Source organism: Salmo salar, chromosome ssa22 (genome assembly GCF_905237065.1).
Source record: "Salmo salar chromosome ssa22, Ssal_v3.1, whole genome shotgun sequence".
Lineage (NCBI taxonomy): Eukaryota > Metazoa > Chordata > Actinopteri > Salmoniformes > Salmonidae > Salmo > Salmo salar.
In genome coordinates, this window is record NC_059463.1 from 63130814 (window position 1) to 63158537 (window position 27724).

Here is a 27724-nt window from a genome sequence, read left to right on the forward strand (position 1 = left end):
AGGTAGAAAGGTTGATAAATAGTATCACCATAACAACAGGTAGAAAGGTTGATAAATAGCATCACCATAACAACAGGTAGAAAGGTTGATAAATATTATCACCATAACAACAGGTAGAAAGGTTGATAAATACTATCACCATAACAACAGGTAGAAAGGTTGATAAATAGCATCACCATCAACAACAGGTAGAAAGGTTGATAAATAGTATCACCATAACAACAGGTAGAAAGGTTGATAAATAAATCACCATAACAACAGGTAGAAAGGTTGATAAATAGTATCACCATAAACAACAGGTAGAAAGGTTGATAAATAGTATCACCATAACAACAGGTAGAAAGGTTGATAAATAGTATCACCATAACAACAGGTAGAAAGGTTGATAAATAGTATCACCATAACAACAGGTAGAAAGGTTGATAAATAGTATCACCATAACAACAGGTAGAAAGGTTGATAAATAGTATCACCATAACAACAGGTAGAAAGGTTGATAAATAGTATCACCATAACAACAGGTAGAAAGGTTGATAAATAGTATCACCATAACAACAGGTAGACAGGTTGATAAATAGTATCACCATAACAACAACAGGTAGAAAGGTTGATAAATAGTATCACCATAACAACAGGTAGAAAGGTTGATAAATAGTATCACCATAACAACAGGTAGAAAGGTTGATAAATAGTATCACCATAACAACAACCGGTAGAAAGGTTGATAAATAGTATCACCATAACAACAACAGGCTGCACAATTCGCTTCCTGCTGACTAGAGATAGACGAGATCATTTCCTTTGACCTCTTGGCTTGGTTTTTGCTCTGACATGCACTGTCAACTGTGAGACTTTATTTAGACAGGTGTGAGCCTTTCCAAATCATGTCCAACAAATGAAATTTACCAGAGGTGGACTCCACCTTTCACTTTCTCATTATGGGGTATTGTGTGTAGATTGCTGAGGATTTTTTTAACCTAACAATGTTAGATTTAAGATATGGGTTACTGAGCCATCAATGAAGAGGGCAGCACACTTGAGAAGACCTGTCACCAATTGGTTAGTCCCTGTGTATTTCTTGGTATCTATTGCAAGTAAGGCATCAAGGACTTATTTTTCTGTGAATTACCAAAGTGCCAAAATTTCCCATTTTCAGAGTCAAACGGTAAAATTGTAGAATCAGCATTTATCCCACAGTTAGAGACAGTAGGGCCAGACACTCTTTCTAAAAGATTGCCATCAATGTTAGCAATTTTGTCCATAATGGGGCCAGAGTCTGAATTTGTTTGTTGGGCAAAGAGGAGGAAATACAACCCTTCAGAGATTTTACCGTTTTCCAAAATGTTGACGGATTGAACCAGGGACCCTCTGAACACATCAGCAACTGCATCCCACGATGCTTTGTTACTTATCTCTCCACTAAAGCCGTGGCCCTTGCAGAACAAGGGAAACAACTACTTCAAGGTCTCGGAGTGAGTGGTGTTACTGATTGAAACGCTACTAGCACGCATCGCTAACCAGCTAGCCATTTCACACCGGATACATCAGCGATACATTGATTACTACTAAAGACCTATTGACAGTGTTTTTAGTCACGTCTTAAAGCAGGATTGGACTGAGTGACTGTGATTGGACTGACTGACTGTGTTATTCTGTGTAAGTGTGTGTGTCTGTCTGTGTGTGATTGGACTGTGTGTGTGTGTCTGTGTGATTGGACTGAGTGTGTGTGTGTGTGTGTGTGTGTGTGTGTGTGTGTGTGTGCTGTGTGTGTGTGTGATTGGACTGTGTGTGTGTGATTGGACTGTGTGTGTGTGTGATTGGACTGAGTGTGTGTGTGTGTGTGATTGGACTGAGTGTGTGATTGGACTGACTGAGTGTGTGTGTGTGTGTGTGTGTGTGTGTGTGTGTGTGTGTGTGTGTGTGTGTGTGTGTGTGTGTGTGTGTGTGTGTGTGTGTGTGTGTGTGTGTGTGTGTGTGTGTGTGTGTGTGTGTGTGTGTGTGTGTGTGTGTGATTGTGTTGAATCTTGATGATTGTTGATCTTCTTTGATTTGCTTTATGGATCATTAAGTTGCTTTAAATCAGGACTTCTCCCCAGCCACCTCCCTTCTATCTTCTCTCAGGGCCCCTATAGACCAGCAGGAGCTGAGCCGCCCCTCATCCCACCCTAACCCCACCCTAACCTCACCCCACCCTAACCCACCCTCACCCACCCTAACCCACCCTAACCCACCCTAACCCCACCCTCACCCACCCTAAACCACCCTAACCCACCCTCACCCACCCTAAACCACCCTAACCCACCCTCACCCACCCTAACTCACACCCACCCTCACCCCACCCCTAACCCCCCACCCTAACCCCACCCTAACCCCCACCCTAACCCCACCCTCACCCACCCTCACCCACCCTCACCCCACCCTAACCCACCCTCACCCCACCCTAACCCACCCTCACCCACCCTCACCCCACCCTAACCCACCCTCACCCCACCCTCACCCACCCTCACCCACCCTAACCCCACCCTAACCCACCCTAAACCACCTTCACCCACCCTAACCCACCTTCACCCACCCTCACCCCAAACTAACCCACCCTCACCCTAACCCACCCTCACCCCACCCTAACCCACCCTAACCCACCTTCACCCACCCTAACCCACCCTCACCCCACCCTCACCCACCCTCACCCACCCTAACCCCACCCTAACCCACCTTCACCCACCCTAACCCACCCTCACCCTCACCCCACCCTCACCACACCCTCACCACACCCTAACCCACCTTCACCCACCCTCACCCACCCTAACCCCACCCTAACCCACCCTAAACCACCCTCACCCCACCCTAACCCACCCCACCCTCACCCCACCCTCACCCACCCACCCTCACCCACCCTAACCCACCCCACCCTCACCCCCATCCTAACCCACCCTAACCCACCCTCACCCCACCCCATCCTAACCCATCCTCACCCACCCTCACCCCACCCTAACCCCACCCACACCCCACTCCTAACCCATCCTAACCCACCCCACCCTAACCCACCCCACCCTCACCACACCCTCACCCACCCTAACCCACCCCACCCTAACCCACCCTCACCCCACCCCATCCTAACCCATCCTAACCCACCCTCACCCCACCCTCACCCCACCCTCACCCCACCCTAACCCACCCTCACCCCACCCTGACCCACCTTCACCCACCCTAACCCACCCTAACCCACCCTCACCCCACCCTAACCCACCTTCACCCCACCCTAACCCATCCTCACCCCACCCTCACCCCACCCTAACCCACCCTCACCCTCACCCCCACCCTAACCCACCCTAACCCCACCCTAAACCACCCTCACCCCACCCCACCCTAACCCACCCTAAACCACCCTCACCCCACCCTAACCCACCCCACCCTCACCCCACCCTCACCCACCCACCCTCACCCCACCCTAACCCACCCCACCCTCACCCCCATCCTAACCCACCCTAACCCACCCTCACCCCACCCCATCCTAACCCATCCTCACCCACCCTCACCCCACCCTAACCCTCACCCCACCCTAACCCACCCTCACCCCACCCTAACCCACCCACCCCCACCCTAACCCCCCCTCACCCCACCCTAACCCCACCCTCACCCCACCTTCACCCCACCCTAACCCACCCTCACCCCACCCTCACCCACCCTCACCCTCACCCCACCCTAACCCCACCCTAACCCACCCTAACCCCACCCTAAACCACCCTCACCCCACCCCATCCTAACCCACCCTAACCCACCCTCACCCCACCCCATCCTCACCCCACCCTCACCCACCCTCACCCACCCTCACCCACCCCACCCTAACCCACCCTCACCCCACCCCATCCTAACCCACCCTCACCCCACCCTCACCCCACCCCATCCTAACCCATCCTAACCCACCCTCACCCCACCCTAACACCACCCTCACTCCACCCTCACCCCACCCTCACCCCACCCTAACCCACCCTCAACCCACCCTAACCCACCCTCACCCCACCCTATCCCACCCTCACCCCACCCTAACCCACCCACCCCCACCCTAACACCACCTAACCCACCCTCACCCACCCTAACCCACCCTAACCCACCCTCACCCCACCCTAACCCACCTTCACCCCACACTAACCCATCCTCACCCCACCCTCACCCCACCCTAACCCACCCTCACCCTCACCCCACCCTAACCCACCCTAACCCCACCCTAAACCACCCTCACCCCACCCCATCCTAACCCACCCTCACCCCACCCCATCCTCACCCCACCCTCACCCACCCTCACCCACCCTAACCCACCCCACCCTAACCCACCCTCACCCCACCCCATCCTAACCCATCCTCACCCACCCTCACCCCACCCTAACCCCACCCTCACCCCACCCTCACCCCACCCTCACCCCACCCTCACCCACCCTAACCCACCCCACCCTCACCCACCCTAACCCACCCCACCCTAACCCACCCTAACCCACCCTAACCCCACCCTAACCCACCTTCACTCCACCCTACCCACTCTCACCCCACCCTCACCCCACCCTAACCCACCCTCACCCTCACCCCACCCTAACCCACCCTAACCCCACCCTAAACCACCCTCACCCCACCCCATCCTAACCCACCCTAACCCACCCTCACCCCACCCCATCCTCACCCCACCCTCACCCACCCTCACCCACCCTAACCCACCCCACCCTAACCCACCCTCACCCCACCCCATCCTAACCCACCCTAACCCACCCTCCCCCCACCCCATCCTAACCCATCCTCACCCACCCTCACCCCACCCTAACCCCACCCTCACCCCACCCCTCACCCCACCCTAACCCACCCTCACCCCACCCCATCCTAACCCACCCTCACACCACCCTAACCCACCCTCACCCCACCCTAACCCACCCTCACCCCACCCTATCCCACCCTCACCCCACCCTATCCCACCCTCACCCCACCCTAACCCACCCACCCCCACCCTCACCCCACCTAACCCCACCCTCACCCCACCCTAACCCACCCACCCCCACCCTAACACCACCTAACCCACCCTCACCCACCCTAACCCACCCTAACCCCACCCTAAACCACCCTCACCCCACCCTAACCCACCCTCACCCCACCCTCACCCCAACCTAACCCACCCCACCCACACCCCACCCTAACCCCACCCTCACCCCACCCTAACCCACCCTCACCCTAACACCACCCTCACCCCACCCTAACCCACCCACACCCCACCCTAACCCCACCCTCACCCCACCCTAACCCACCCTCACCCTAACACCACCCTCACCCCACCCTAACCCCACCCTAACACCACCCTCACCCCACCCTAACCCCACCCTAACACCACCCCACCTTCACCCCACCCTCACCCCATCCTAACCTAACCTCACGCCATCCTAACCTCACCCCACCCTCACCCCACCCTCACCCCAAATCATGCCTCTTCTCTTACACATATTCAGACAGAGAAATCCCTGATTATGATAAAGCTCTCTCTCCTCCCCTCATTCCCTCTCTCTCTCTCCCCCCTCCAGGAAGCCAGAGAAGGGTTGTCAGTACCTGACTGATCGAGGGTTTGTCCCAGACACTCCAGTGGGAGTGGCTCACTTCCTGCTCCAGAGGAAGGGCCTGAGCAGACAGATGATTGGAGAGTTCTTGGGGAACAGGCAGAAACAATTCAATAGAGACGTCCTGGAGTGAGTCAGTTGTCTGTCTGTCTCAGTGTGTCTGTATGTCTCTGTATCAACAAGACCAGCTACATAGACTGTATATGCAAGACCAGCTACATAGACTGTATATGCAAGATCAGCTACATAGACTGAATCAACAAGACCAGCTTTAGAAAACTCACATCAGCAAACCATCATCCCTTTCCCAACAAATCCTTCTTCTTAAACACCATGTTGATGCTACTCTTCGGACTGATATAACTCCCTCAGCTTCTGTCGTCTAATTCTCCATTCGTCTTCTCATCTGTTCACATAAACAGCTGGTCATTTACATATTTCAATGACCAGCTGGCCCATGTTGACTCCAATGCTTCCCACAGTTTGTGTGGTGGACCATTCTTGATACACACAGGAAACTGTTGAGCATGGGGAAAAAGAACAGCAACTTTGCAGTTCTTGACACAAACCGGTGCGCCTGGCACCTACTCCCATACCCCCGTTCAAAGGCACTTAAATATTTTGTCTTGCCCTATACTGTACTGTACCCAGCCAGCTAAAACTGAGACTCACGGAGCCCAGACAGTCTTACAATCAGTAGTACATATGTCTCCTATGTTCATACCAATGTTCTCTTCTCCAGTTGTGTGGTGGATGAGATGGATTTCTCGGCCTTGGAACTAGACGAGGCTCTCAGGAAGTTCCAAGCTCACATCAGAGTCCAGGGAGAGGCCCAAAAGGTGGAAAGACTCATAGAAGCATACAGGTAACACTAACCCTGAGATATACTACCACAATACTACCACTACCACACTACTACAACAATACTACCACAATACTACCACACTACTACAACAATACTACCACTACCACACTACCACACCACTACCACAATACTACCACACCACAACAACAATACTACCACAATACTACCACTACCACACCACTACCACAATACTACCACACTACTACCACAATACTACCACACCACTTCCACAATACTACCACACCACTACCACAATACTACCATACCACTACCACAATACTACCACTACCACACCACTACCACAATACTACCACACTACTACCACAATACTACCACACCACTTCCACAATACTACCACACCACTACCACAATACTACCATACCACTACCACAATACTACCACTACCACACTACTACAACAATACTACCACACTACTACCACAATACTACCACACCACTTCCACAATACTACCACACCACTACCACACTACTACAACAATACTACCACAATACTACCATACCACTACCACAATACTACCACACCACTACCACAATACTACCACACCACTACCACAATACTACCACAATACTACCACTACCACAATACTACCACTACCACTACCACAATACTACCACACCACTACCACACTACTACAACAATACTACCACAATACTACCACTACCACTACCACAATACTACCACACCACTACCACAATACTACCACACCACTACCACTACCACAATACTACCACTACCACTACCATAATACTACCACACCACTACCACACTACTACAACAATACTACCACAATACTACCACTACCACCACCACAATACTACCACACCACTACCACACTACTACAACAATACTACCACAATACTACCATACCACTACCACAATACTACCACACCACTACCACTACCACAATACTACCACTACCACTACCACAATACTACCACTACCACTACCACAATACTACCATACCACTACCACAATACTACCACTACCACTACCACAATACTACCACTACCACAATACTACCATACCACTACCACAATACTACCACACCACTACCACAATACTACCACACCACTACCACAATACTACCACTACCACAATACTACCACTACCACAATACTACCACTACCACAATACTACCACTACCACTACCACAATACTACCACACCACTACCACAATACTACCACAATACTACCACTACCACAATACTACCACTACCACTACCACAATACTACCACACCACTACCACAATACTACCACAATACTACCACTACCACAATACTACCACACCACTACCACAATACTACCACACCACTACCACAATACTACCACACCACTACCACAATACTACCACAATACTACCACTACCACAATACTACCACACCACTACCACAATACTACCACTACCACAATACTACCACAATACTACCACTACCACAATACTACCACTACCACAATACTACCACACCACTACCACTACTACGCACAAAATCAGCAGGGGACCAAACACTCTCTTCCCCCACTGTAGTAACTGATTCAATGTAAAATTAAAATGAGGGGGGGGAAGACAGGATTCGCAGATAAAAAGTTCTATGTTTGATTAATGGTTCTCAGCTCTGGGAGATGTTTCGTCTTCCCAGCTGTTTATATTTGGGCCAAAGAACAGGTTTAGTGTTGTGTTTTTAATTGATGTTTAACCATGTTTTTGTTTGTTTGAGTGTTTGTGTTGTGGGTTCCCAAACCCAGTAAAAGTTATTTTTAAAACTCAAAAACTCTCTCTCTCTTTTTCTGTCTCTCTCGCTGTCTTTCGGTCTCTCCTTTTTCTTTCTCATTCTCTCATTATTTCTCCCTCCTACAGCTAGAGGTACTGTTTCTGTAACCCCGGGGCGGTATGTCAGTTCTGTTAGTTATCTCATGGTTAGGGTTACATTTTCGTCTGTATAATACAGGATTTTGTTCTCTCTCCAGCCAGAGGTACTGTATCTGTAACCCCGGGGTGGTACGACAGTTCCGTAACCCCGACACCATCTTCATCCTGGCGTTCGCCATCATCCTCCTCAACACTGACATGTACTCTCCCAACGTCAAGCCGGAGAGGAAGATGAAGCTGGAGGACTTCGTCAAGAACCTCAGAGGTAGAAATCCATTTAGGTAGTCAGGGTCTGTAACTGTAACTCCTGACCTCTCTCTAATAGAACCTGCACTACAACTTGATGAATGTCCCTGTCTAGAAGGTGTTTATATTGTGTCATGGCTAAGCAGTGGAACTCAAGCAAAGCAGAGTTTCTTTAACCAGAACAGAACAACATTTCTCTGACAATACAGTGCATTTGGAAAGTGTTCAAACTTCTTGACTTGAATTTTTTTCTCATCAATCTACACACAGCACCCCATAAGTGACAAAGTGAAACAGGTTTTTAGAAATGTTTGCTAAAAAACAGAAATACCTTATTTACCTAACTATTCAGACCATTTTGCTATGCATCTCAAAATTGAGCTCAGGTGCATCCTTTCCATTGATCGTCCTTGAGATGTTTCTACAACTTGATTGGAGGCCACCTGTGGTAAATTCAATTGATTGGACATGATTTTAAAAGACACACACCTGTGTATATAACGTCCCACAGTTCACAGTGCATGTCAGAGCAAAAACCTAGCCAAGGAATTGTCCGTAGAGCTCCGAGACAGGATTGTGTTGAGGAACAGATCTGGGGAAGGGCACCAAAACATTTCTGCAGCATTGAAGGTCCACAAGAACACATTGGCCTCCATCATTCTTAATGCAGCGCTCCACCAATCAGGCCTTTACGGTAGAGTGGCCAGATGGAAGCCACTCCTCAGTAAAAGGCACGTGATAGCCCGCATGGAGTTTGCCGAAAAGGCACCTATAGGACTCTGACTGTGAGAAACAAGATTCTCTGGTCTGATGAAACCAAGATTGAACTGTTTGGCCTGAATGACAAGTGTGACGTCTGGAGGAAACCTGGCACCATCCCTACGGTGAAGCATGGTGGTGGCAGCATCATGCTGAGGGGATGTTTTTCAGCGTCAGGGACTGGGAGACTAGTCAGGATCGAGGGAAAGATAAACGAAGCAAAGTACAGAGATATTCTTGATGAAAACCTGCTCCAGAGCGCTCAGGACTTCAGGCTGGGGTGAAGGTTCACCTTCCAACAGGACAACGACCCTAAGCACACAGCCAAGACAACGCAGGAGAGGCTTCAGGACAAGTCTCTGAATGTCCTTGAGTGGCCCAGCCAGAGCCCGGACTTGAACCTGATCTAACATCTCTGGAGAGACCTGAAAATAGCTGTGCAGCAACGCTCCCCATCCAACCTGACAGAGCTTGAGAGTATCTGCAGAGAAGAATGGAAGAAACTCCCCAAATATCAATCAATCAAATGTATTGATGAAGCCCTTTTTACATCAGCCGATGTCACAAAGTGCTGTACAGAAACCCAGCCTAAAACCCCAAACAGCAAGCAATGCGGATGTAGAAGCACGGTGGCTAGGAAAAACTCCCTAGAAAGGCCAGAACCTAGGAATAAACCAGGCTCTGAGGGATAGCCAGTCCTCTTCTGGCTGTGCCGGGTGGAGATTATAACAGAACATGGCCAAGATGTTCAAACGATCATAGATGACCAGCAGGGTCAAATAATAATAATCACAGTGGTTGTAGAGGGTGCAACAGGTCAGCACCTCAGGAGTAAATGTCAGTTGGCTTTTCATAGCCGATCATAGCCAATCAAATACAGGTGTGCCAAGCTTGTAGCGTCGTACACAAGAAAACTCTAGGCTGTAATTGCTGCCAAAGGTGATTCAACAAAGTACTGAGTAAAGGGTCTGAATACCTATAAATATGATATTTCTAAAAACCTATGTTTTTTTAATCATTATGGTGTATTGTGATGAGGGGAAAAAAACGATTTAATACATTTTAGGATAAAGTTGTAACGTAACAATGTTGAAAAAGTGAAGGGTCTGAATACTTTCCGAATGCATTGTATGCGTATGCCATTTGATTTGATTTTGACTAGTGGAGAAGCAGAGTGATTCAAACTCACTCTCACAAACCGTTTCTAAAGGGAAACACAGTATTTCTGTGCATATTACTGTGAACGTACGGTATGTGTGTCTCTAGCGGGGATGGAGAGGACATCTAGCTTGAGATGCTGATAGGGTGTAAGAGGTTAGAGTTAGGGTTAGTTGTAACATTGCATCAACTATTTCTCCAGGTGTGGATGATGGAGGGGACATCCCACGGGAGATGCTGACAGGAATATATGAGAGGATCAGGAAGAGAGAGCTGAAGACCAACGAAGATCACGTCTCTCAGGTCCAGAAGGTCGAGAAACTCATTGTTGGGAAGAAACCGGTGAGTTTAGACCCTGTGCTGCCATAGACATATTTCTACAAGTCACAGTGAGTTTAGACTCTGTGCGGCCATGGACACATTTCAATAGGTCACAGGGAGTTTAGTCCCTATGCTGCCATGGACATATGTGACCGACTGCCTTGATTCGGCCTTATGTAGCAACATTTTAAATGGTGTTTTTTATTTGTGTCATGAAGAAGCCAGTATGTTGGACTTATTAGAACCCAGGTCCTCCATGACACACGACTCAGTTAGAGCGAAAGGTAAATTAGAGCTAGTGGACACACTGTGTTCACGAATAGATTACATTAAAGAGTAACCTTGCCTGAGACATGATGACTTGTGCAAGTTTCGAAAGTCTTCATGTGTCAGGCAAGGTTGCTCTGTAAGGTACAGGGCCTGGTCTAATCTCTATCTGAGCTTTTACATTTTAGTCACTTAGCAGATGCTCTTGTCCAGAGAGACTTACAGTTAATACATTTTAAGATGGCTAGGTGGGCCAACCACATCTGTCATAGCTACTTTAATGAGGAAAAATGTACTTACTATCAGCAAAGTCAGAGCAGGTATGGCGGGGGAAGGTCAGTGCTAGGAGGGGAGTCAGTACTAGTCGGGGGAAAAGTCAGTTCTAGTAGGGGGGAAAAGTCAGTTCTAGTAGGGGGGAAAGCCAGTACTAGTAGGGGGGAAAAGCCAGTTCTAGTAGGGGGGAAAGCCAGTACTAGTAGGGGGGGAAAAGCCAGTACTAGTAGGGGGGAAAGTCAGTACTAGTAGGGGGGGAAAGTCAGTACTAGTAGGGGGGGAAAGTCAGTACTAGTAGGGGGGAAAGTCAGTACTAGTAGGGGGGGAAAGTCAGTACTAGTAGGGGGGAAAGTCAGTACTAGTAGGGGGGGGAAAGCCAGTACTAGTAGGGGGGAAAGTCAGTACTAGTAGGGGGAAAAGCCAGTATTATCAGGGGGGGAAAGTCAGTATTATCAGGGGGGGGAAAGCCAGTACTAGTAGGGGGGGAAAGCCAGTACTAGTAGGGGGGAAAAGTCAGTACTAGTAGGGGGGAAAGCCAGTACTAGTAGGGGGGAAAAGTCAGTACTAGTAGGGGGGGAAAGCCAGTACTAGTAGGGGGAAAAGTCAGTACTAGTAGGGGGGAAAAGTCAGTACTAGTAGGGGGGAAAAGTCAGTACTAGTAGGGGGGAAAAGTCAGTACTAGTAGGGGGGAAAGCCAGTACTAGTAGGGGGGGAAAGCCAGTACTAGTAGGGGGGGAAAGCCAGTACTAGTAGGGGGGAAAAGTCAGTACTAGTAGGGGGGGAAAAGTGGGGGGAAAGCCAGTACTAGTAGGGGGGGAAAGCCAGTACTAGTAGGGGGGGAAAGTCAGTACTAGTAGGGGGGAAAAGCCAGTACTAGTAGGGGGGAAAAGCCAGTATTATCAGGGGGGGAAAGTCAGTACTAGTAGGGGGGGAAAAGTCAGTACTAGTAGGGGGAAAAGTCAGTACTAGTAGGGGGGAAAAGTCAGTACTAGTAGGGGGGAAAGTCAGTACTAGTAGGGGGGGAAAAGTCGGTACTAGTAGGGGGGAAAAGTCAGTACTAGTAGGGGGGGAAAGTCAGTACTAGTAGGGGGGAAAAGTCAGTACTAGTAGGGGGGAAAAGTCAGTACTAGTAGGGGGAAAAGTCAGTACTAGTAGGGGGGGAAAAGTCAGTACTAGTAGGGGGGGAAAAGTCAGTACTAGTAGGGGGGGGAAAAGTCAGTACTAGTAGGGGGGGAAAAGTCAGTACTAGTAGGGGGGAAAAGTCAGTACTAGTAGGGGGGGAAAGCCAGTACTAGTAGGGGGGGAAAGTCAGTACTAGTAGGAGGAAAAAGTGGGGGAAAAGTCAGTACTAGCAGGGGGGGAAAGCCAGTACTAGTAGGGGGGAAGCCAGTACTAGTAGGGGGGAAAAGCCAGTGCTAGTAGGGGGGAAAAGTCAGTACTAGTAGGGGGAAAGTCAGTACTAGTAGGGGGGAAAGTCAGTACTAGTAGGGGGAAAAGCCAGTACTAGTAGGGGGGGAAAGCCAGTACTGGTAGGGGGGAAAGCCAGTACTGGTAGGGGGGAAAGCCAGTACTGGTAGGGGGGGAAAGTCAGTACTAGTAGGGGGGAAAGCCAGTACTGGTAGGGGGGAAAGCCAGTACTGGTAGGGGGGAAAGCCAGTACTGGTAGGGGGGAAAGCCAGTACTAGTAGGGGGGGAAAGCCAGTACTAGTAGGGGGGAAAGCCAGTACTGGTAGGGGGAAAGCCAGTACTGGTAGGGGGGGAAAGCCAGTACTGGTAGGGGGGAAAGCCAGTACTAGTAGGGGGGAAAGCCAGTACTAGTAGGGGGGAAAGCCAGTACTAGTAGGGGGGAAAGCCAGTACTAGTAGGGGGGAAAGCCAGTACTAGTAGGGGGGGGAAAGCCAGTACTAGTAGGGGGGGGAAAGCCAGTACTAGTAGGGGGGGAAAGCCAGTACTAGTAGGGGGGAAAAGCCAGTACTAGTAGGGGGGGAAAAGCCAGTACTAGTAGGGGGGGCAAAGCCAGTACTAGTAGGGGGGGAAAAGCCAGTACTAGTAGGGGGGGAAAGCCAGTACTATCAGGGGGGGAAAGTCAGTATTATCAGGGGGGAAAAGCCAGTACTAGTAGGGGGGAAAAGCCAGTACTAGCGGGGGGGTAAAGTCAGTACATGTAAGGGGGGAAAGTCAGTACATGTAAGGAGGGATTAGTCCGTACAAGTAAGGGGGGGAAAGTCAGTACTGGTAAGGGGCCCTATAGGGTGTGACCAGACATGCCATACTTCCCTCAGATGACAGCCGTTTGGGTCCAGGCCCTATAGGGTGTCACCCATTAAGAAAGAGATCATGAGAAAATGTTAAAGGGTGATGTTATCCCACTCCTCATGAGCAGCCCCTGAGGTGTTGGTTGGCAAACCTTATGGCGCCTATCGGTTTTATGCTGATTTAAGAGGCTTGAACTCCAAGACACCTCTCAATGCTTACCCAATGCATGACATCCTAGTCTTTGCATGGTGCTACTTGGTGTAACACTCTGGAGCTGCAGTCTGGCTACTGGCAAATTGAGATGGATGAAAAGAACAAAGAGAATAGCGCGATACAGTCCTTTTGGCCTTAACCATGCTGGAGCGACCTTTCGGAGAATGATGGAGAGAGTTCTTGGGGAACTGCGAGGTGTCAACTGTTTTGTCTACATAGGTGACATCATAGTCTACTCCCCCAACAAACAGCAGCATGTGGCTGACCTCAATGCTGTTTTCAGCAAACTCCATTATGTCAACTTGACATTGAGCATGAAGAAATGCCATTTCCTGAAGACCCAGCTGAAGTTCCTTGGACATATTGTCAAAGGGAAAGTGGTGTAAATAAATCCAGACAAGGCATCGGCGGTGACCTACTATTCTACTCCGTATGATTTACCAACTCAATCACATGTATTTATTAAGCCCTTTTTAACATCAGTAGTTGTCACAAAGTGCTATACAGAAACCCAGCCTAAAACCCCAAAGAGCAAGCAATGCAGAAACGTGGTGGTTAAGAAAAACTCCCTAGAAAAGCAGGAACCTAGGAAGAAACCTAGAGAGGAACAAGCCTTAAGGCCAGATCATCCTTCAAGATGTTCAAACATCTAGATGACCAGGCAAATAATAACCACAGTGGTTATAGAGGGTGCAACAGGTCAGCACCTCAAGAGTAAATGTCAGTTCATAGCCGAGCATTCAGACGTCGAGACAACCGGTGCGGCGGTAGGGGGAGTGAGAGACTCTCATAAGGATCAGCAGACATTCCATAAAAATTTAGCTCAAAGTGCCTCCAGCTGTTTGCTGAGAAATTCTAGGCCTGTGCATTGTTACAAAGAATGACTTGATCTCTCTCCTTCTTACTCCCTCCCCAAATGCAGATTGGTTCTCTGCACCATGGTCTAGGCTGTGTTCTGTCCCTGCCACACCGCAGGCTGGTGTGTTACTGCAGGTTGTTCGAGGTTCCAGATCCCAACAAGCCTCAGAAACTGGGTCTGCACCAGAGAGAGATCTTCCTCTTCAATGACCTGGTGGTGGTACGTACTGTACAACTGAACTCTGTCTGGCTCTAGTTATTTCTCTAGTTCATTCTCACCCAGGAGAAGCTCTTCAAACCTGGTCCTTTGGACAGACCGTGTGTTCATATTGTTGTTTCTGATGTACAGAGGGAACATTTAGTCTGTTTATGAAGGGTGACCAAGACCGGACTGAGTCATGAATGTCCCTGTGTGTTTTTTTTTCCCCCAACTAGGTGACAAAGATCTTCCAGAAGAAGAAAAACTGTGTGACGTACAGCTTCAGACAGTCCTTCTCCCTTTATGGGATGCAGGTGCTGCTGTTTGAGAACCAGTGTAAGTATCTAATGCTGTGATGTTTCTGTGTGTCTCTGGGCGGTGTTCCCAAATACAGATTCGGCCTGCTTTCAATGGATATTCTATATTGAGCATGATTTTAAGTCCAGGACCAGGTTTAATCTGTGTCTGGGAAACTATTATTAAACCCTCTGGTGCTGCCCTATGAAGCTGACACTATTATTAAACCCTCTGGTGCTGCCCTATGAAGCTGACACTATTATTAAACCCTCTGGTGCTGCCCTATGAAGCTGACACTATTATTAAACCCTCTGGTGCTGCCCTATGAAGCTGACACTATTATTAAACCCTATGGTGCTGCAACTTACTTTCGGGTTAAATATAATTTTTCTTGTGATGTCATCCCTCCTAGACTATCCCAACGGCGTGCGGTTAACATCGGCGGTTCCCCGAGCGGATATCAAGCTTTTAATCAACTTCAACGCTCCCAACCCTCAGGACAGGAAGAAGTTCACTGACGACCTGAGAGAATCCATTGCTGAGGTCCAGGAGATGGAGAAATACCGCATAGAGTGTGAGTAGTGGAAATACCTAGGTTTGAACCTCATGACTGGGTTAGCCTGATGGGGGAAAAAAATAAGTAACATGGCGCCAACAGACATGACAGCTCTGCTTCTAGCTCCTAAGCAACTTTGCAGTATTTAGTATTTTGTGTGTGTTATTGCTTACATTATTAGCTCAGAATGCTTTTTGTGTTATTACATACAGCCAGAAATAACTTTTGGATCTCAGAGCGATGGTAACTCACCAGCAGTATGACCAGGACTTTCCCGAATTGGATCCTTTGTTCGTACCCTCCAGGGCAATTTAATTTATCCCAGAGGCTGCTTCAAGTTGCCGCCGGTGGAGAAGAGGTATTCGGATTGGACCTCTAGTCCGACTCAGGAGGCGGGCACACCATCCACCGCTTCCGATTATATTACTCGCTAACGTTCAGTCTCTGCACAATAAAGTTGATGAGCTCAGTCGAGGATCTCCTTCCAGAGAGACATCACAGACTGTAACATACTCTGTTTCACGGAATCATGGCTCTCTCGGGATATACTGTCCCCATCCATACGACCATCTGGGTTCTCAGTTCATCGCACAGACAGGAATAAACAACTCCATCTGGGAAGAAGAAAAGAGTATGTTTCATGATTGACTACTCATGGTGTGATAACATACAGAAACTCAAGTCCTTTAGTTCACCTGACCTAGAATACCTCAATCAAATGCCGACTGTATTACCTCCCAAGATAAGTCTCTTCGGTTATAGTCACAGCTGTGTCTATTCCCCCTCAAGCCAATACCACAATGGCACTTAAGGAACTACATTGGACTTCATGCAAACTGGAAACCCCATATCTTGAGGCCGCATTTTTTTTGTAGCTGGGGATTTTAACAAAGCAAATTTGCAGAAAAAGCTATCGAAGTTCTATCAACACATTGACTTTACTCGCTTAAGGAAAACCCTAGATCAATGCTACCTGCCCTCGCTTCGGCAAATCAGATCACAACTCCATTTTGCTACTCCTTTCCTAAGACCCTCAGAAACGTTTAAAGATTGCACAATTGAGAGCATCCTGTGTGGCTGTATCACCATCTGGTACGACAACTGCCCGCAACCACAGGGTTCTCCAGAGGGTGGTGCGGTCTGCCCAACACATCACCGGGGGCACACTGCCTGCCCTCCAGGACACCTACACCACCCGATGTCACAGGAAGGCCAAAAAGATCATCAAGGACATCAACCACCTGAGCCACAGCCTGTTCACCCCGCTATCATCCAGAAGGCGAGGTCAGTACAGGTGCATCAAAACTGGGGCGGAGAGACTGAAAAACAGCTTCTATCGCAAGGTCATCATCATCACTAGCCGGCTACCACCCGGTTACTCAACCCTGCACCTTAGAGGCTGCTGCCCTATTTACATAGACATGGAATCACTGGCCACTTTAATAATGAAACACTAGTCACTTTAATAATGTTTACATGCTGCTTTACTCATCTCATATGTATATACTGTATTCTATTCTACTGTTTTTAGTCAATGCCACTCCGACATTGCTCATCCTAATATTTATATATTTTTTAATTCCATTCTTTTACTTTTAGATTTGTGTATTGTTGTGAATTGTTAGATACTACAGTACTGTATGAGCTAGGAACACAAGCATTTAGTTACACCCGCAATAACATCTGCTAGATACAATGCCTTGCAAATGTATTCATCCCACTTGGCGTTTTTCAATTTAAAATTACAGGTAATGTAATTTTAAATGTATTTTTATTTTGGATTTCATGCAAAGCTCCACAGTGGAGATTGGAGTATCTGTCCATAGGACCACTTTAAGCCGTACACTCGACAGAGCTGGGCTTACGGAAGAGCAGCCAGGAAAAAGCCATTGCTTAAAGAAAAAAATAAGCAAACATGTTTGGTGTTCACCAGAAGGCATGTGGGAGACTCCCCACACATATGGAAGTCTAAAATTCAGCTTTTTGACCATCAAGGAAAACGCTATGTCTGGGACAAACCCAACACCTCTCATCACCCTGAGAACACCATCCCCACAGTGAAGCATCATGCTGTGCGGATGTTTTTCATCGGCAGGGACGGGGAAACTGGTCAGAATTGAAGGAATGATGGCGCTAAATACAGCGAAATTCTTGATGGAAACCTATTTGTCTTCCAGAGATTTGAGACTGGGATGGAGGTTCACCTTCCAGCAGGACAATGACCCTAAGCGTACTGCTAAAGCAACACTTGAGTGTTTTCAGGGGAAACATTTAAATGTCTTGGAATGGCCTAGTCAAAGCCCAGACCTCAATCCAATTGAGAATCTGTGGTATGACTTAAAGATTGCTCTACACCAGCAGAACCCATCCAACTTGAAGGAGTTGGAGCAGTTTTGCCTTGAATAATTGGCAAAAATCCCACTGGCTAGATGTGCCAAGCTTATAGAGACATACCCCAAGAGACTTGCAGCTGTAATTGCTGCAAAAGGTGGCTCTACAAAGTATTGACTTTGGGGGGGTGAATAGTTATGCACGCACAAGTTTTCAGTTTTTTATGTCTTCTTTCTTGTTTGTTTCACAATAACAAATATTTTGCATCTTCAAAGTGGTAGGCATGTTCTGTAAATCAAATGATACAAACCCCCCAAAAATCTATTTTAATTCCAGGTTGTAAGGCAACAAAATAGGAAAAATGCCAAGCAGGGTGAATACTTTCGCAAGCCACTGTATGTGACCAATGAAATTTAATTTGATCTGAACTAAACCTCAAGACTGGGTTAGCCAAAGCCTTAAAGAAGTATGGGATAAAACATCACTGGGGCCAAGCTTCTTAACAGCTTCTACCCCAAAGCCATAAGACTCCTGAACAGCTAATCAATGGGCTTCCCAGTCGATTTGCATTGTCCCCCCCATTCTACACTGCTGCTACTCTCTGTTATTATCTATGCATAGTCACATTAACTCTACCTACATGTAGAAATTACCTCGACAAACCAGTACCACCGCACATTGAATCTGTACCAGTACCCCCTGTATATAGCCCCGCTAGTTATTTTACTGCTGCTGTTTAATCATTTGTTACTTTTATTTTCTATTTTTCACTGAACACTTAATTTTCTTAAAACTTCGTAAAGCATTGTTGGTTAAGGGCTTGTAAGTAAGCAGTTCACTGTAAGGTCTATAGCTTTTGTATTCGGCCCATGTGACAAATACAATTTGATTTGTGCGAGATATTGATGTGTTGAAGGTACCAAACTGTCTGTTCAAGCAGTTCGCACACAGTCCAGACACCCATCGGCACAACACATCCCACCAGAGGTCTCTTCACAGTCCAGACACCCATCGGTACAATACAACACATCCAACCAGAGGTCTCTTCACAGTCCAGACACCCATCGGTACAACACAACCCACCAGAGGTCTCTTCACAGTCCAGACACCCATCGGTACAACACATCCCACCAGAGGTCTCTTCACAGCCCAGACACCCATCGGTACAACACATCACATCCAACCAGAGGTCTCTTCACAGTCCAGACACCCATCAGTACAACACATCCCACCAGAGGTCTCTTCACAGTCCAGACACCCATCGGTACAATACAACACATCCAACCAGAGGTCTCTTCACAGTCCAGACACCCATCGGTACAACACATCCAACCAGAGGTCTCTTCACAGTTCAGACACCCATCGGTACAACACAACCAACCAGAGGTCTCTTCACAGTCCCCAGGTCCAGAACAGAGGCTGGGGGAAACACAGTATTACATAGAGCCATGACTACATGGAAATCTCTGCCATCCCAGGTAACTCAAGGTGAAAATAAAACCAGATTCAAAAACCAGATTAAAGAACACCTTACTGCACAAAAGGGTACTGTGAAGAGACACAGACATTTTTATGTATGTTGTATTGTAATTTGCACTGTACTATGTATTAGACCTAGATATTGTGTGTATGTACTGATATGTAGGCTTTGTGATGTTTTAAATGTATGTATTTTCAGTCCTTGACTAATAATGTTCTGCACTATGTAATACGTCAGTCATGTTTAATGTGGACCCATGGAAGAGCAGCTGATGCTTATGCAGTGGCTAATGGGGATCTTAATAAATACCAATCAGTTAATTTGATTACATAAGTTAACGTTACTTGATTCAGAAGTTCATTTGATTATGTCACTGTAATAGCCTTCCCTGTGGCTCAGTTGGTAGAGCATGGTGTTTGCAACGCCAGGGTTGTGGGTTCGATTCCCACGGGGGGCCAGTACAAAAAAAAAAATGCATGAAATGTATGCATTCACTACTGTAAGTTGCTCTGGATAAGAGCGTCTGCTAAATGACATAAATGTATTGGAGCTGGAGAAGCAGAAGGGCGTGGTCCGTCCCAGCCTATCACAGAGCTCGGGGTTGACTGACAGGTCCCAGAGCTGTAATCTAACCTGAATCTGTGTACCCCTCTAGCGGAGCTGGAGAAGCAGAAGGGCGTGGTCCGTCCCAGCCTATCACAGAGCTCGGGGCTGAAGAAGGACTCTGGGAACGGCCAATTGGGTCGCGGCAGCCTTGATGACAACTACGCCATGGGGGAGGGGCTAAAGAGGAGTGCCCTCAGCAGCTCGCTACGAGACCTCTCAGATGCAGGTGAGGGGTTAGAGGTCATCAGCCTGCCTAGGGTTCTATGTTTAAGACTACATCCAAAATGGCACCCTATTCCCCTCATAGGACCAAAGGTAGTGCATTACTATATAGGGAAAAGGGTGCCATTTCAGATGTGTCCTATGTCACTAGTATGTGTAGTGGCCCGTGACATTAGGTAGAGCTCTGTAGTCTCCTCTCTAGGCAGCAGCTGCTGGTATGATACTCACTTCACTATATCTGATGACTCAGTTCTGAAATGAAGAGCAGATTCCTTACCTGGGCCAGTAGCGGCTGTACTGTAGGTGAATGGTCAGGTGAGGCACAGTCTGAGTCTCAGTTTAACAGGGTGTCTCAGTGTGGACTAGAGACAGATGGACGTGTTGACTAATGTACTCAGCCTGTTAGCAGGGACATTACTTAATGTTCTATTGTTAATCCAGGTAAAGCCTCTGCACACTAGACACATCACCTGTTCTCTCTGCACACTAGACACATCACCTGTTCTCTCTGCACACATCACCTGTTCTCTCTGCACACTAGACACATCACCTGTTCTCTCTGTACACTAGAGACATCACCTGTTCTCTCTGCACACATCACCTGTTCTCTCTGTACACTAGAGACATCACCTGTTCTCTCTGCACACATCACCTGTTCTCTCTGCACACATCACCTGTTCTCTCTGTACACATCACCTGTTCTCTCTGCACACTAGACACATCACCTGTTCTCTCTACTCACATCACCTGTTCTCTCTGCACACTAGACACGTTACCTGTTCTGTCTACTAACATCACCTGTTCTCTCTGCACACTAGACACATCACCTGTTCTGTCTGCACACTAGACACATCACCTGTTCTGTCTGCACACTAGACACATCACCTGTTCTGTCTACTAACATCACCTGTTCTCTCTGCACACTAGAGACATCACCTGTTCTCTCTGCACACATCACCTGTTCTCTCTGCACACAAGACACATCACCTGTTCTCTCTGCACACTAGACACATCACCTGTTCTCTCTACTCACATCACCTGTTCTCTCTGCACACATCACCTGTTCTCTCTACACACTACACACATCACCTGTTCTCTCTGCACACATCACCTGTTCTCTCTACACACTACACACATCACCTGTTCTCTCTGCACACTAGACACATCACCTGTTCTCTCTACTCACATCACCTGTTCTCTCTACTCACATCACCTGTTCTCTCTGCACACTAGACACATCACCTGTTCTCTCTGCACACTAGACACATCACCTGTTCTGTCTGCACACTAGACACATCACCTGTTCTGTCTGCACACTAGACACATCACCTGTTCTGTCTGCACACTAGACACATCACCTGTTCTCTCTGCACACTAGACACATCACCTGTTCTCTCTGCACACTAGACACATCACCTGTTCTCTCTGTACACTAGAGACATCACCTGTTCTCTCTGCACACATCACCTGTTCTCTCTGCACACTAGACACATCACCTGTTCTCTCTACACACTAGACACATTACCTGTTCTCTCTACTCACTAGACACATCACCTGTTCTCTCTGCACACTGCACACATCACCTGTTCTCTCTACTCACATCACCTGTTCTCTCTGCACACTAGACACATCACCTGTTCTGTCTGCACACTAGACACATCACCTGTTCTGTCTGCACACTAGACACATCACCTGTTCTCTCTGCACACTAGACACATCACCTGTTCTCTCTACTCACATCACCTGTTCTGTCTGCACACTAGACACATCACCTGTTCTGTCTGCACACTAGACACATCACCTGTTCTCTCTGCACACTAGACACATCACCTGTTCTCTCTGCACACTGCACACATCACCTGTTCTCTCTACTCACATCACCTGTTCTCTCTGCACACTAGAGACATGACCTGAAACGGTTAGCTGAGCTACTGCCCTCTGTCTACATCACACTTCAGTTCCTCGACCCTTCTGACATGTTCAATCTCTTAACATTTACTTCTCTGGTTTTGGGGCTTTGAACACCCTTAACAGACAAGTTGATGTTTTGGGAATCAAAGTCCAACCTACTGCTATAGTAGTCTGTCTGTGGTAATGGGTTGGCCAGACTTATCAGGAGTCACTGTGCTTTATTCTCCGTTCATCTCCGTTGCTCCGTAGTATCTATTTAGTATAGTGCTTTGGTAGCGTACTAGAGATGTACCAGAGATGTTTTACTGTAGACTGCTCTCTCCCTTCCGTGCTAACTTCCCTTCTGTCTCTCCTGTGACCCCCATTCCTCCATGAGACTGGTTATAGCTTCCCTGTGGTTCAGTTGGTAGAGCATGGTGTGTTATACATACTGGCCTTCCCTGTGGCTCAGTTGGTAGAGCATGGTGTTTGCATCGCCAGGGTTGTGGGTTCGATTCCCACGGGGGGCCAGTACAAAAAAAAAAAAAAAATGTATGCATTCACTACTGTAAGTCGCTCTGGATAAGAGCGTCTGCTAAATGACTAAAATGTAAATGTAGCTGTCGCTGACAAGACACCCCCTAGTGGCCACTAGGCAGACATGCGTTCCCCAGCGAGAAAAAACAAAATGTCGCTCAAACAGAAGAGAGAACTAACAGAGTCATTGACCAACAAACAACAGGTGGGGTTTTAGGAGGGGTTCTGAAAGGCAGTCACGGGGGAGTCCACTGAAAGATGACTAGCGACAACAACTGGGACCTAAGAGACACCCATCATGAGCGCTCAGTAAGAGGCAAACACAAGAAAAACCCAAACTTAGACAGGAAGCAAACCAAAAGGGTGGTGCAAAACGAAAACAGCGAAGATCAGACAAAGCAATGCTTTTCTAGAAATAAAATAGGGAGCGCCAACTGAAGGAGTTAAACCCTCCACATCTATCAAGACAACTGAAAGAGTTAAACCCTCCACATCTATCAAGACAACTGAAGGCGTTTAACCCTCCACATCTATCAAGACAACTGAAGGAGTTAATCCCTCCACATCTATCAAGACAACTGAAGGAGTTAAACCCTCCACATCTATCAATACAACTGAAGGAGTTAAACCCTCCACATCTATCAAGACAACTGAAGGTGTTTAACCCTCCACATCTATCAAGACAACTGAAGGTGTTTAACCCTCCACATCTATCAAGACAATTGAAGCACTGGGCCAGACACTCTTAAATAGCACCTGGGCCAGCACAGGTGAAACACACTGACTAACGAGATGGCAACCAGCTCAGGTGTAACACATTGGCATCACTCGGTGCGCCCTATGTGCTAAAGTCCAAATTCAAAAACATAAATACAAAAACCAAAACCTATAATACAGACCTACAGCTTTGCAGTAAGGATGATACTTTTGATCATGTAGTGTATGTGGACACCTGCTGGTCAAACATCTCATTCCAAAATCATGAGCATTAATATGGAGTTGCTCCCCCCTTTTGCTGCTAAACTCAGCAAAAAAAGAAACGTCCTCTCACTGTCAACTGCGTTTATTTTCAGCGAACTTAACATGTGTAAATATTTGTATGAACATAACAAGATTCAACAACTGAGACATAAACTGAACAAGTTCCACAGACATGTGGCTAACAGAAATGGAATAATGTGTCCCTGAACAAAGGGGGTGGTTGGGTCAAAAAGTAAGAGTCAGTATCTGGTGTGGCCACCAGCTGCATTAAGTACTGCAGTGCATCTCCTCCTCATGGACTACACTAGATTTGCCAGTTCTTGCTGTGAGATGATACCCCACTCAACGAACAGAGTTGAGATTGCCTGCAATGACAACAAGCTCAGTCCGATGATGCTGTGACACTCCGCCCCAGACCATGACGGACCCTCCACCTCCAAATCGATCCCACTCCAGAGTACAGGCCTCGGTGTAATGCTCATTCCTTCGACGATAACGACTCGTCAGTGATGAGCACTTTTTGCCAGTCCTGTCTGGTCCAGCGATGGTGGGTTTGTGCCCATAGGCGACATTGTTGCCGGTGATGTCTGCTGAGGACCTGCCTTACAACAGGCCTACAAGCCCTCAGTCCAGCCTCTCTCAGCCTATTGCAGACAGACTGAGCACTGATGGAAGGATTGTGCATTCCTGGTGTAACTCGGGCAGTTGTTGTTGCCATCCTATACCTGTCCCGCAGGTGTGATGTTCGGATGTACCGATCCTGTGCAGGTGTTGTTACACGTGGTCTGCCACTGCGAGGACGATCAGCTGTCCGTCCTGTCTCCCTGTAGCGCTGTCTTAGGCGTCTCACAGTACGGACATCTGCAGTCCTCATGCCTCCTTGCAGCATGCCTAAGGCACGTTCACGCAGATGAGCAGGGACCCTGGGCATCTTTCTTTTGGTGTTTTTCAGAGTCAGTAGAAAGGCCTCTTTAGTGACCTAAGTTTTCATAACTGTGACACTAATTGCCTACCGTCTGTAAGCTGTTAGTGTCTTAACGACCGTTCCACAGGTGCATGTTCATTAATTGTTTATGGTTCATTGAACAAGAATGGGAAACAGTGTTTAAACCATTTACAATGAAGATCTGTGAAGTTATTTTGATTTTTATGAATTATCTTTGAAAGACTGGTTCCTGAAAAAAGGACATTTCTTTTTTTTGCCGAGTTTATAACAGCCTCCACTCTTCTGGGAAGGCTTTCCACTTGATGTTGGAACATTGCTGTGGGGACTTGCTTCCATTCAGCCACAAGAGCATTCGTGAGGTCAGGCACTGATGTTTGGCGATTAGGCCTGGCTCGCAGTCAGCGTGGTTGAGGTCAAGGCTCTGTGCAAGCCAGTCAAGTTCTTCCACACCAATCTTGACAAACCACTTCTGAATGGACCTCGCTTTTTGCACGGTGTCATTGTCACGCTGAAACATGAAAGGGCCTTCCCCAAACTGTTGCCATAAAGTTGGAAGCACAGGATCGTCTAGAATGTCATTGTATGCTGTAGAGTTAAGATTTCCCTTCACTGGAACTAAGGGGTCCGAACCATGAAAAACAGCCCCGGACCAATTTTCCTCCTCCACCAAACTTTACAGTTGACACTATGCATTGGGGCAGGTAGCGTTCACCCGGCCAAACCCAGATTCGTCTGTTGGACTGCCAGGTGGTGAGGCGTGATTCATCACTCCAGAGTCCAATGGCGGCGAGCTTTACACCACTCCAGCCAGTGCTTGGTATTGCGTATGGTGATCTGAGGCTTGTGTGTGTGTGGCTGCGGCCATGGAAACCCATTTAATGAAGCTCCCAACAAACAGTTGTTGTGCTGACGTTGCTTCAAGAGCGATTTGGAACTCGGTAGTGAGTGTTGCAACCGAGGACAGACAATTTTTAAGCGCTTCAGCACTCGGCTGTCCCGTTCTGTGTGCTTGTGTGGCCTACCACTTCACGGTTGTGCCGTTGTTGCTCCTAGATGTTTCTACTTCAAAATAACAACTTGCAGCTCTACCAGGGCAGCTCTACCAGGGCAGCTCCAGCAGGGCAGCTCTACCAGGGCAGCTCTACCAGGGCAGCTCTACCAGGGCAGCTCTACCAGGGCAGCTCTACCAGGGCAGCTCTAGCAGGGCAGCTCTAGCAGGGCAGCTCTACCAGGGCAGCTCTACCAGGGCTGCTCTAGCAGGGCAGCTCTAGCAGGGCAGCTCTACCAGGGCAGCTCTAGCAGGGCAGAAATGTGATGAACTGACTTGTTCGAAAGGTGGCATCCTATGACGGTGCCACGTTGAAAGTCACTGAGGTCTTCAGAAAGGACATTCTACTGCCAATGTTTGTCTATGGAAATTGTATGGCTGTGTACATGGCTTTATACATTTGTCAGCAAAGGGTGTGGCTGAAATAGTCAATTCCACTAATTTTAAGGTGTGTCCACATACTTTTGTATATGTAGTGTAGATTCACCTGTACAGATCCCTAGCAGCCAGTTCCTGCTGTAAGTCAGATAGTTCCTGTATGCCAGGTATGTTGGTTGGTTGTCTAACCTCTGCTATTGCCTGTCCTGTCCTGCTCAGGTAAGCGTGAGCGCCGCAGCAGTGCAGGATCACTAGACAGAAATACTGAAGTAAGTAGGAAGATACTAATCGCACTCTACTGCATGTCACTGGCGTCTGGCTTCTCGCTATATTTATGTATCGCTCTGTGATGATGCTGTGCACTTTGACACACAACACCCTGTTCCCTGTTCCTTCACCCTGTTCCTGTACCCTGTTCCCTGTTCCTGCACCCTGTTCCCTGTTCCTGCACCCTGTTCCCTGTTCCTGCACCCTGTTCCCTGTTCCTGCACCCTGTTCCCTGTTCCTGCACCCTGTTCCCTGTTCCTGCACCCTGTACCCTGTTCCCTGTTCCTGCACCCTGTTCCCTGTTCCTGTTCCCTGTTCCCTGTTCCCTGTTCCCTGTTCCTGCACCCTGCACCCTGTTCCTGTACCCTGTTCCCTGTTCCCTGTTCCTGTTCCCTGTTCCTACACCCTGTTCCCTGTTCCTGCACCCTGTTCCCTGTTCCTGCACCCTGTTCCCTGTTCCCTGTTCCTGTTCCCTGTTCCTGTTCCCTGTTCCTTCACCCTGTTCCCTGTTCCTGCACCCTGTTCCCTGTTCCCTGTTCCCTGTTCCTGTTCCCTGTTCCCTGTTCCTGTACCCTGTTCCCTGTTCCCTGTTCCTGTTCCCTGTTCCCTGTTCCTGCACCCTGTTCCCTGTTCCTGCACCCTGTTCCCTGTTCCTGCACCCTGTTCCCTGTTCCTGCACCCTGTTCCCTGTTCCTCCACCCTGTTCTATGTTCCTGTATCTTTTGTTTCTTACTTGTTCTGGTCTGTGGCTGGGGTCAACCTCTTCCCCACCCTGGTTGTCTTCAGGAGTGGAGGAGGGGATCGGGATACCACCTGCTGCATGCTTGGCCTGCCTGTTAGTCTGTCTGTTAGTCTGTTTTATGTCCATTTTGCCAGCATGATGGACTAATACAGTTAATTACTGTACCGCACAGTTACTCTGATCGTTGATCTCTTGTTAGTCTGTTTTATGTCCATTTTGCCAGCATGATGGACTAATACAGTTAATTACTGTACCGCACAGTTACTCTGATCGTTGATCTCTTGTTAGTCTGTTTTATGTCCATTTTGCCAGCATGATGGACTAATACAGCTAATTACTCCACCGCACAGTTACTCTGATCGTTGATCTCTTGTTCTTTTCTGGTTGTTTAGTTTTATTTTCTTGTCGTTTTCTTTCTGCTGTTTGTTCAACTGAGACATGTGTGACACTGTGCACCAAGAAAACCTGTTCCTCTCCAACCCTCTCTACTCTCCTCTACCTGAGCCTAACTCCTCCTCTACTGAGCTACAGAGCAGCAACTCTACATTCTA

General features: G+C 48.0%; 1 protein-coding gene across 1 annotated transcript in view; it reads left to right on the forward strand.

Annotated features, from left to right (window-relative positions):
* LOC106583856 (IQ motif and Sec7 domain ArfGEF 1) overlaps positions 1–27724 on the forward strand; it is a 43829-nt gene that overhangs the window by 8569 nt on the left and 7536 nt on the right. Inside the window, exons 3-10 of the mRNA XM_045705677.1 lie at positions 5556–5717; positions 6331–6453; positions 8441–8607; positions 10708–10847; positions 14758–14913; positions 15129–15228; positions 15602–15763; positions 20212–20388. Coding sequence (XP_045561633.1) covers positions 5556–5717; positions 6331–6453; positions 8441–8607; positions 10708–10847; positions 14758–14913; positions 15129–15228; positions 15602–15763; positions 20212–20388 — 1187 coding nt within the window. The remainder of the gene's footprint in view (positions 1–5555; positions 5718–6330; positions 6454–8440; positions 8608–10707; positions 10848–14757; positions 14914–15128; positions 15229–15601; positions 15764–20211; positions 20389–27724) is intronic.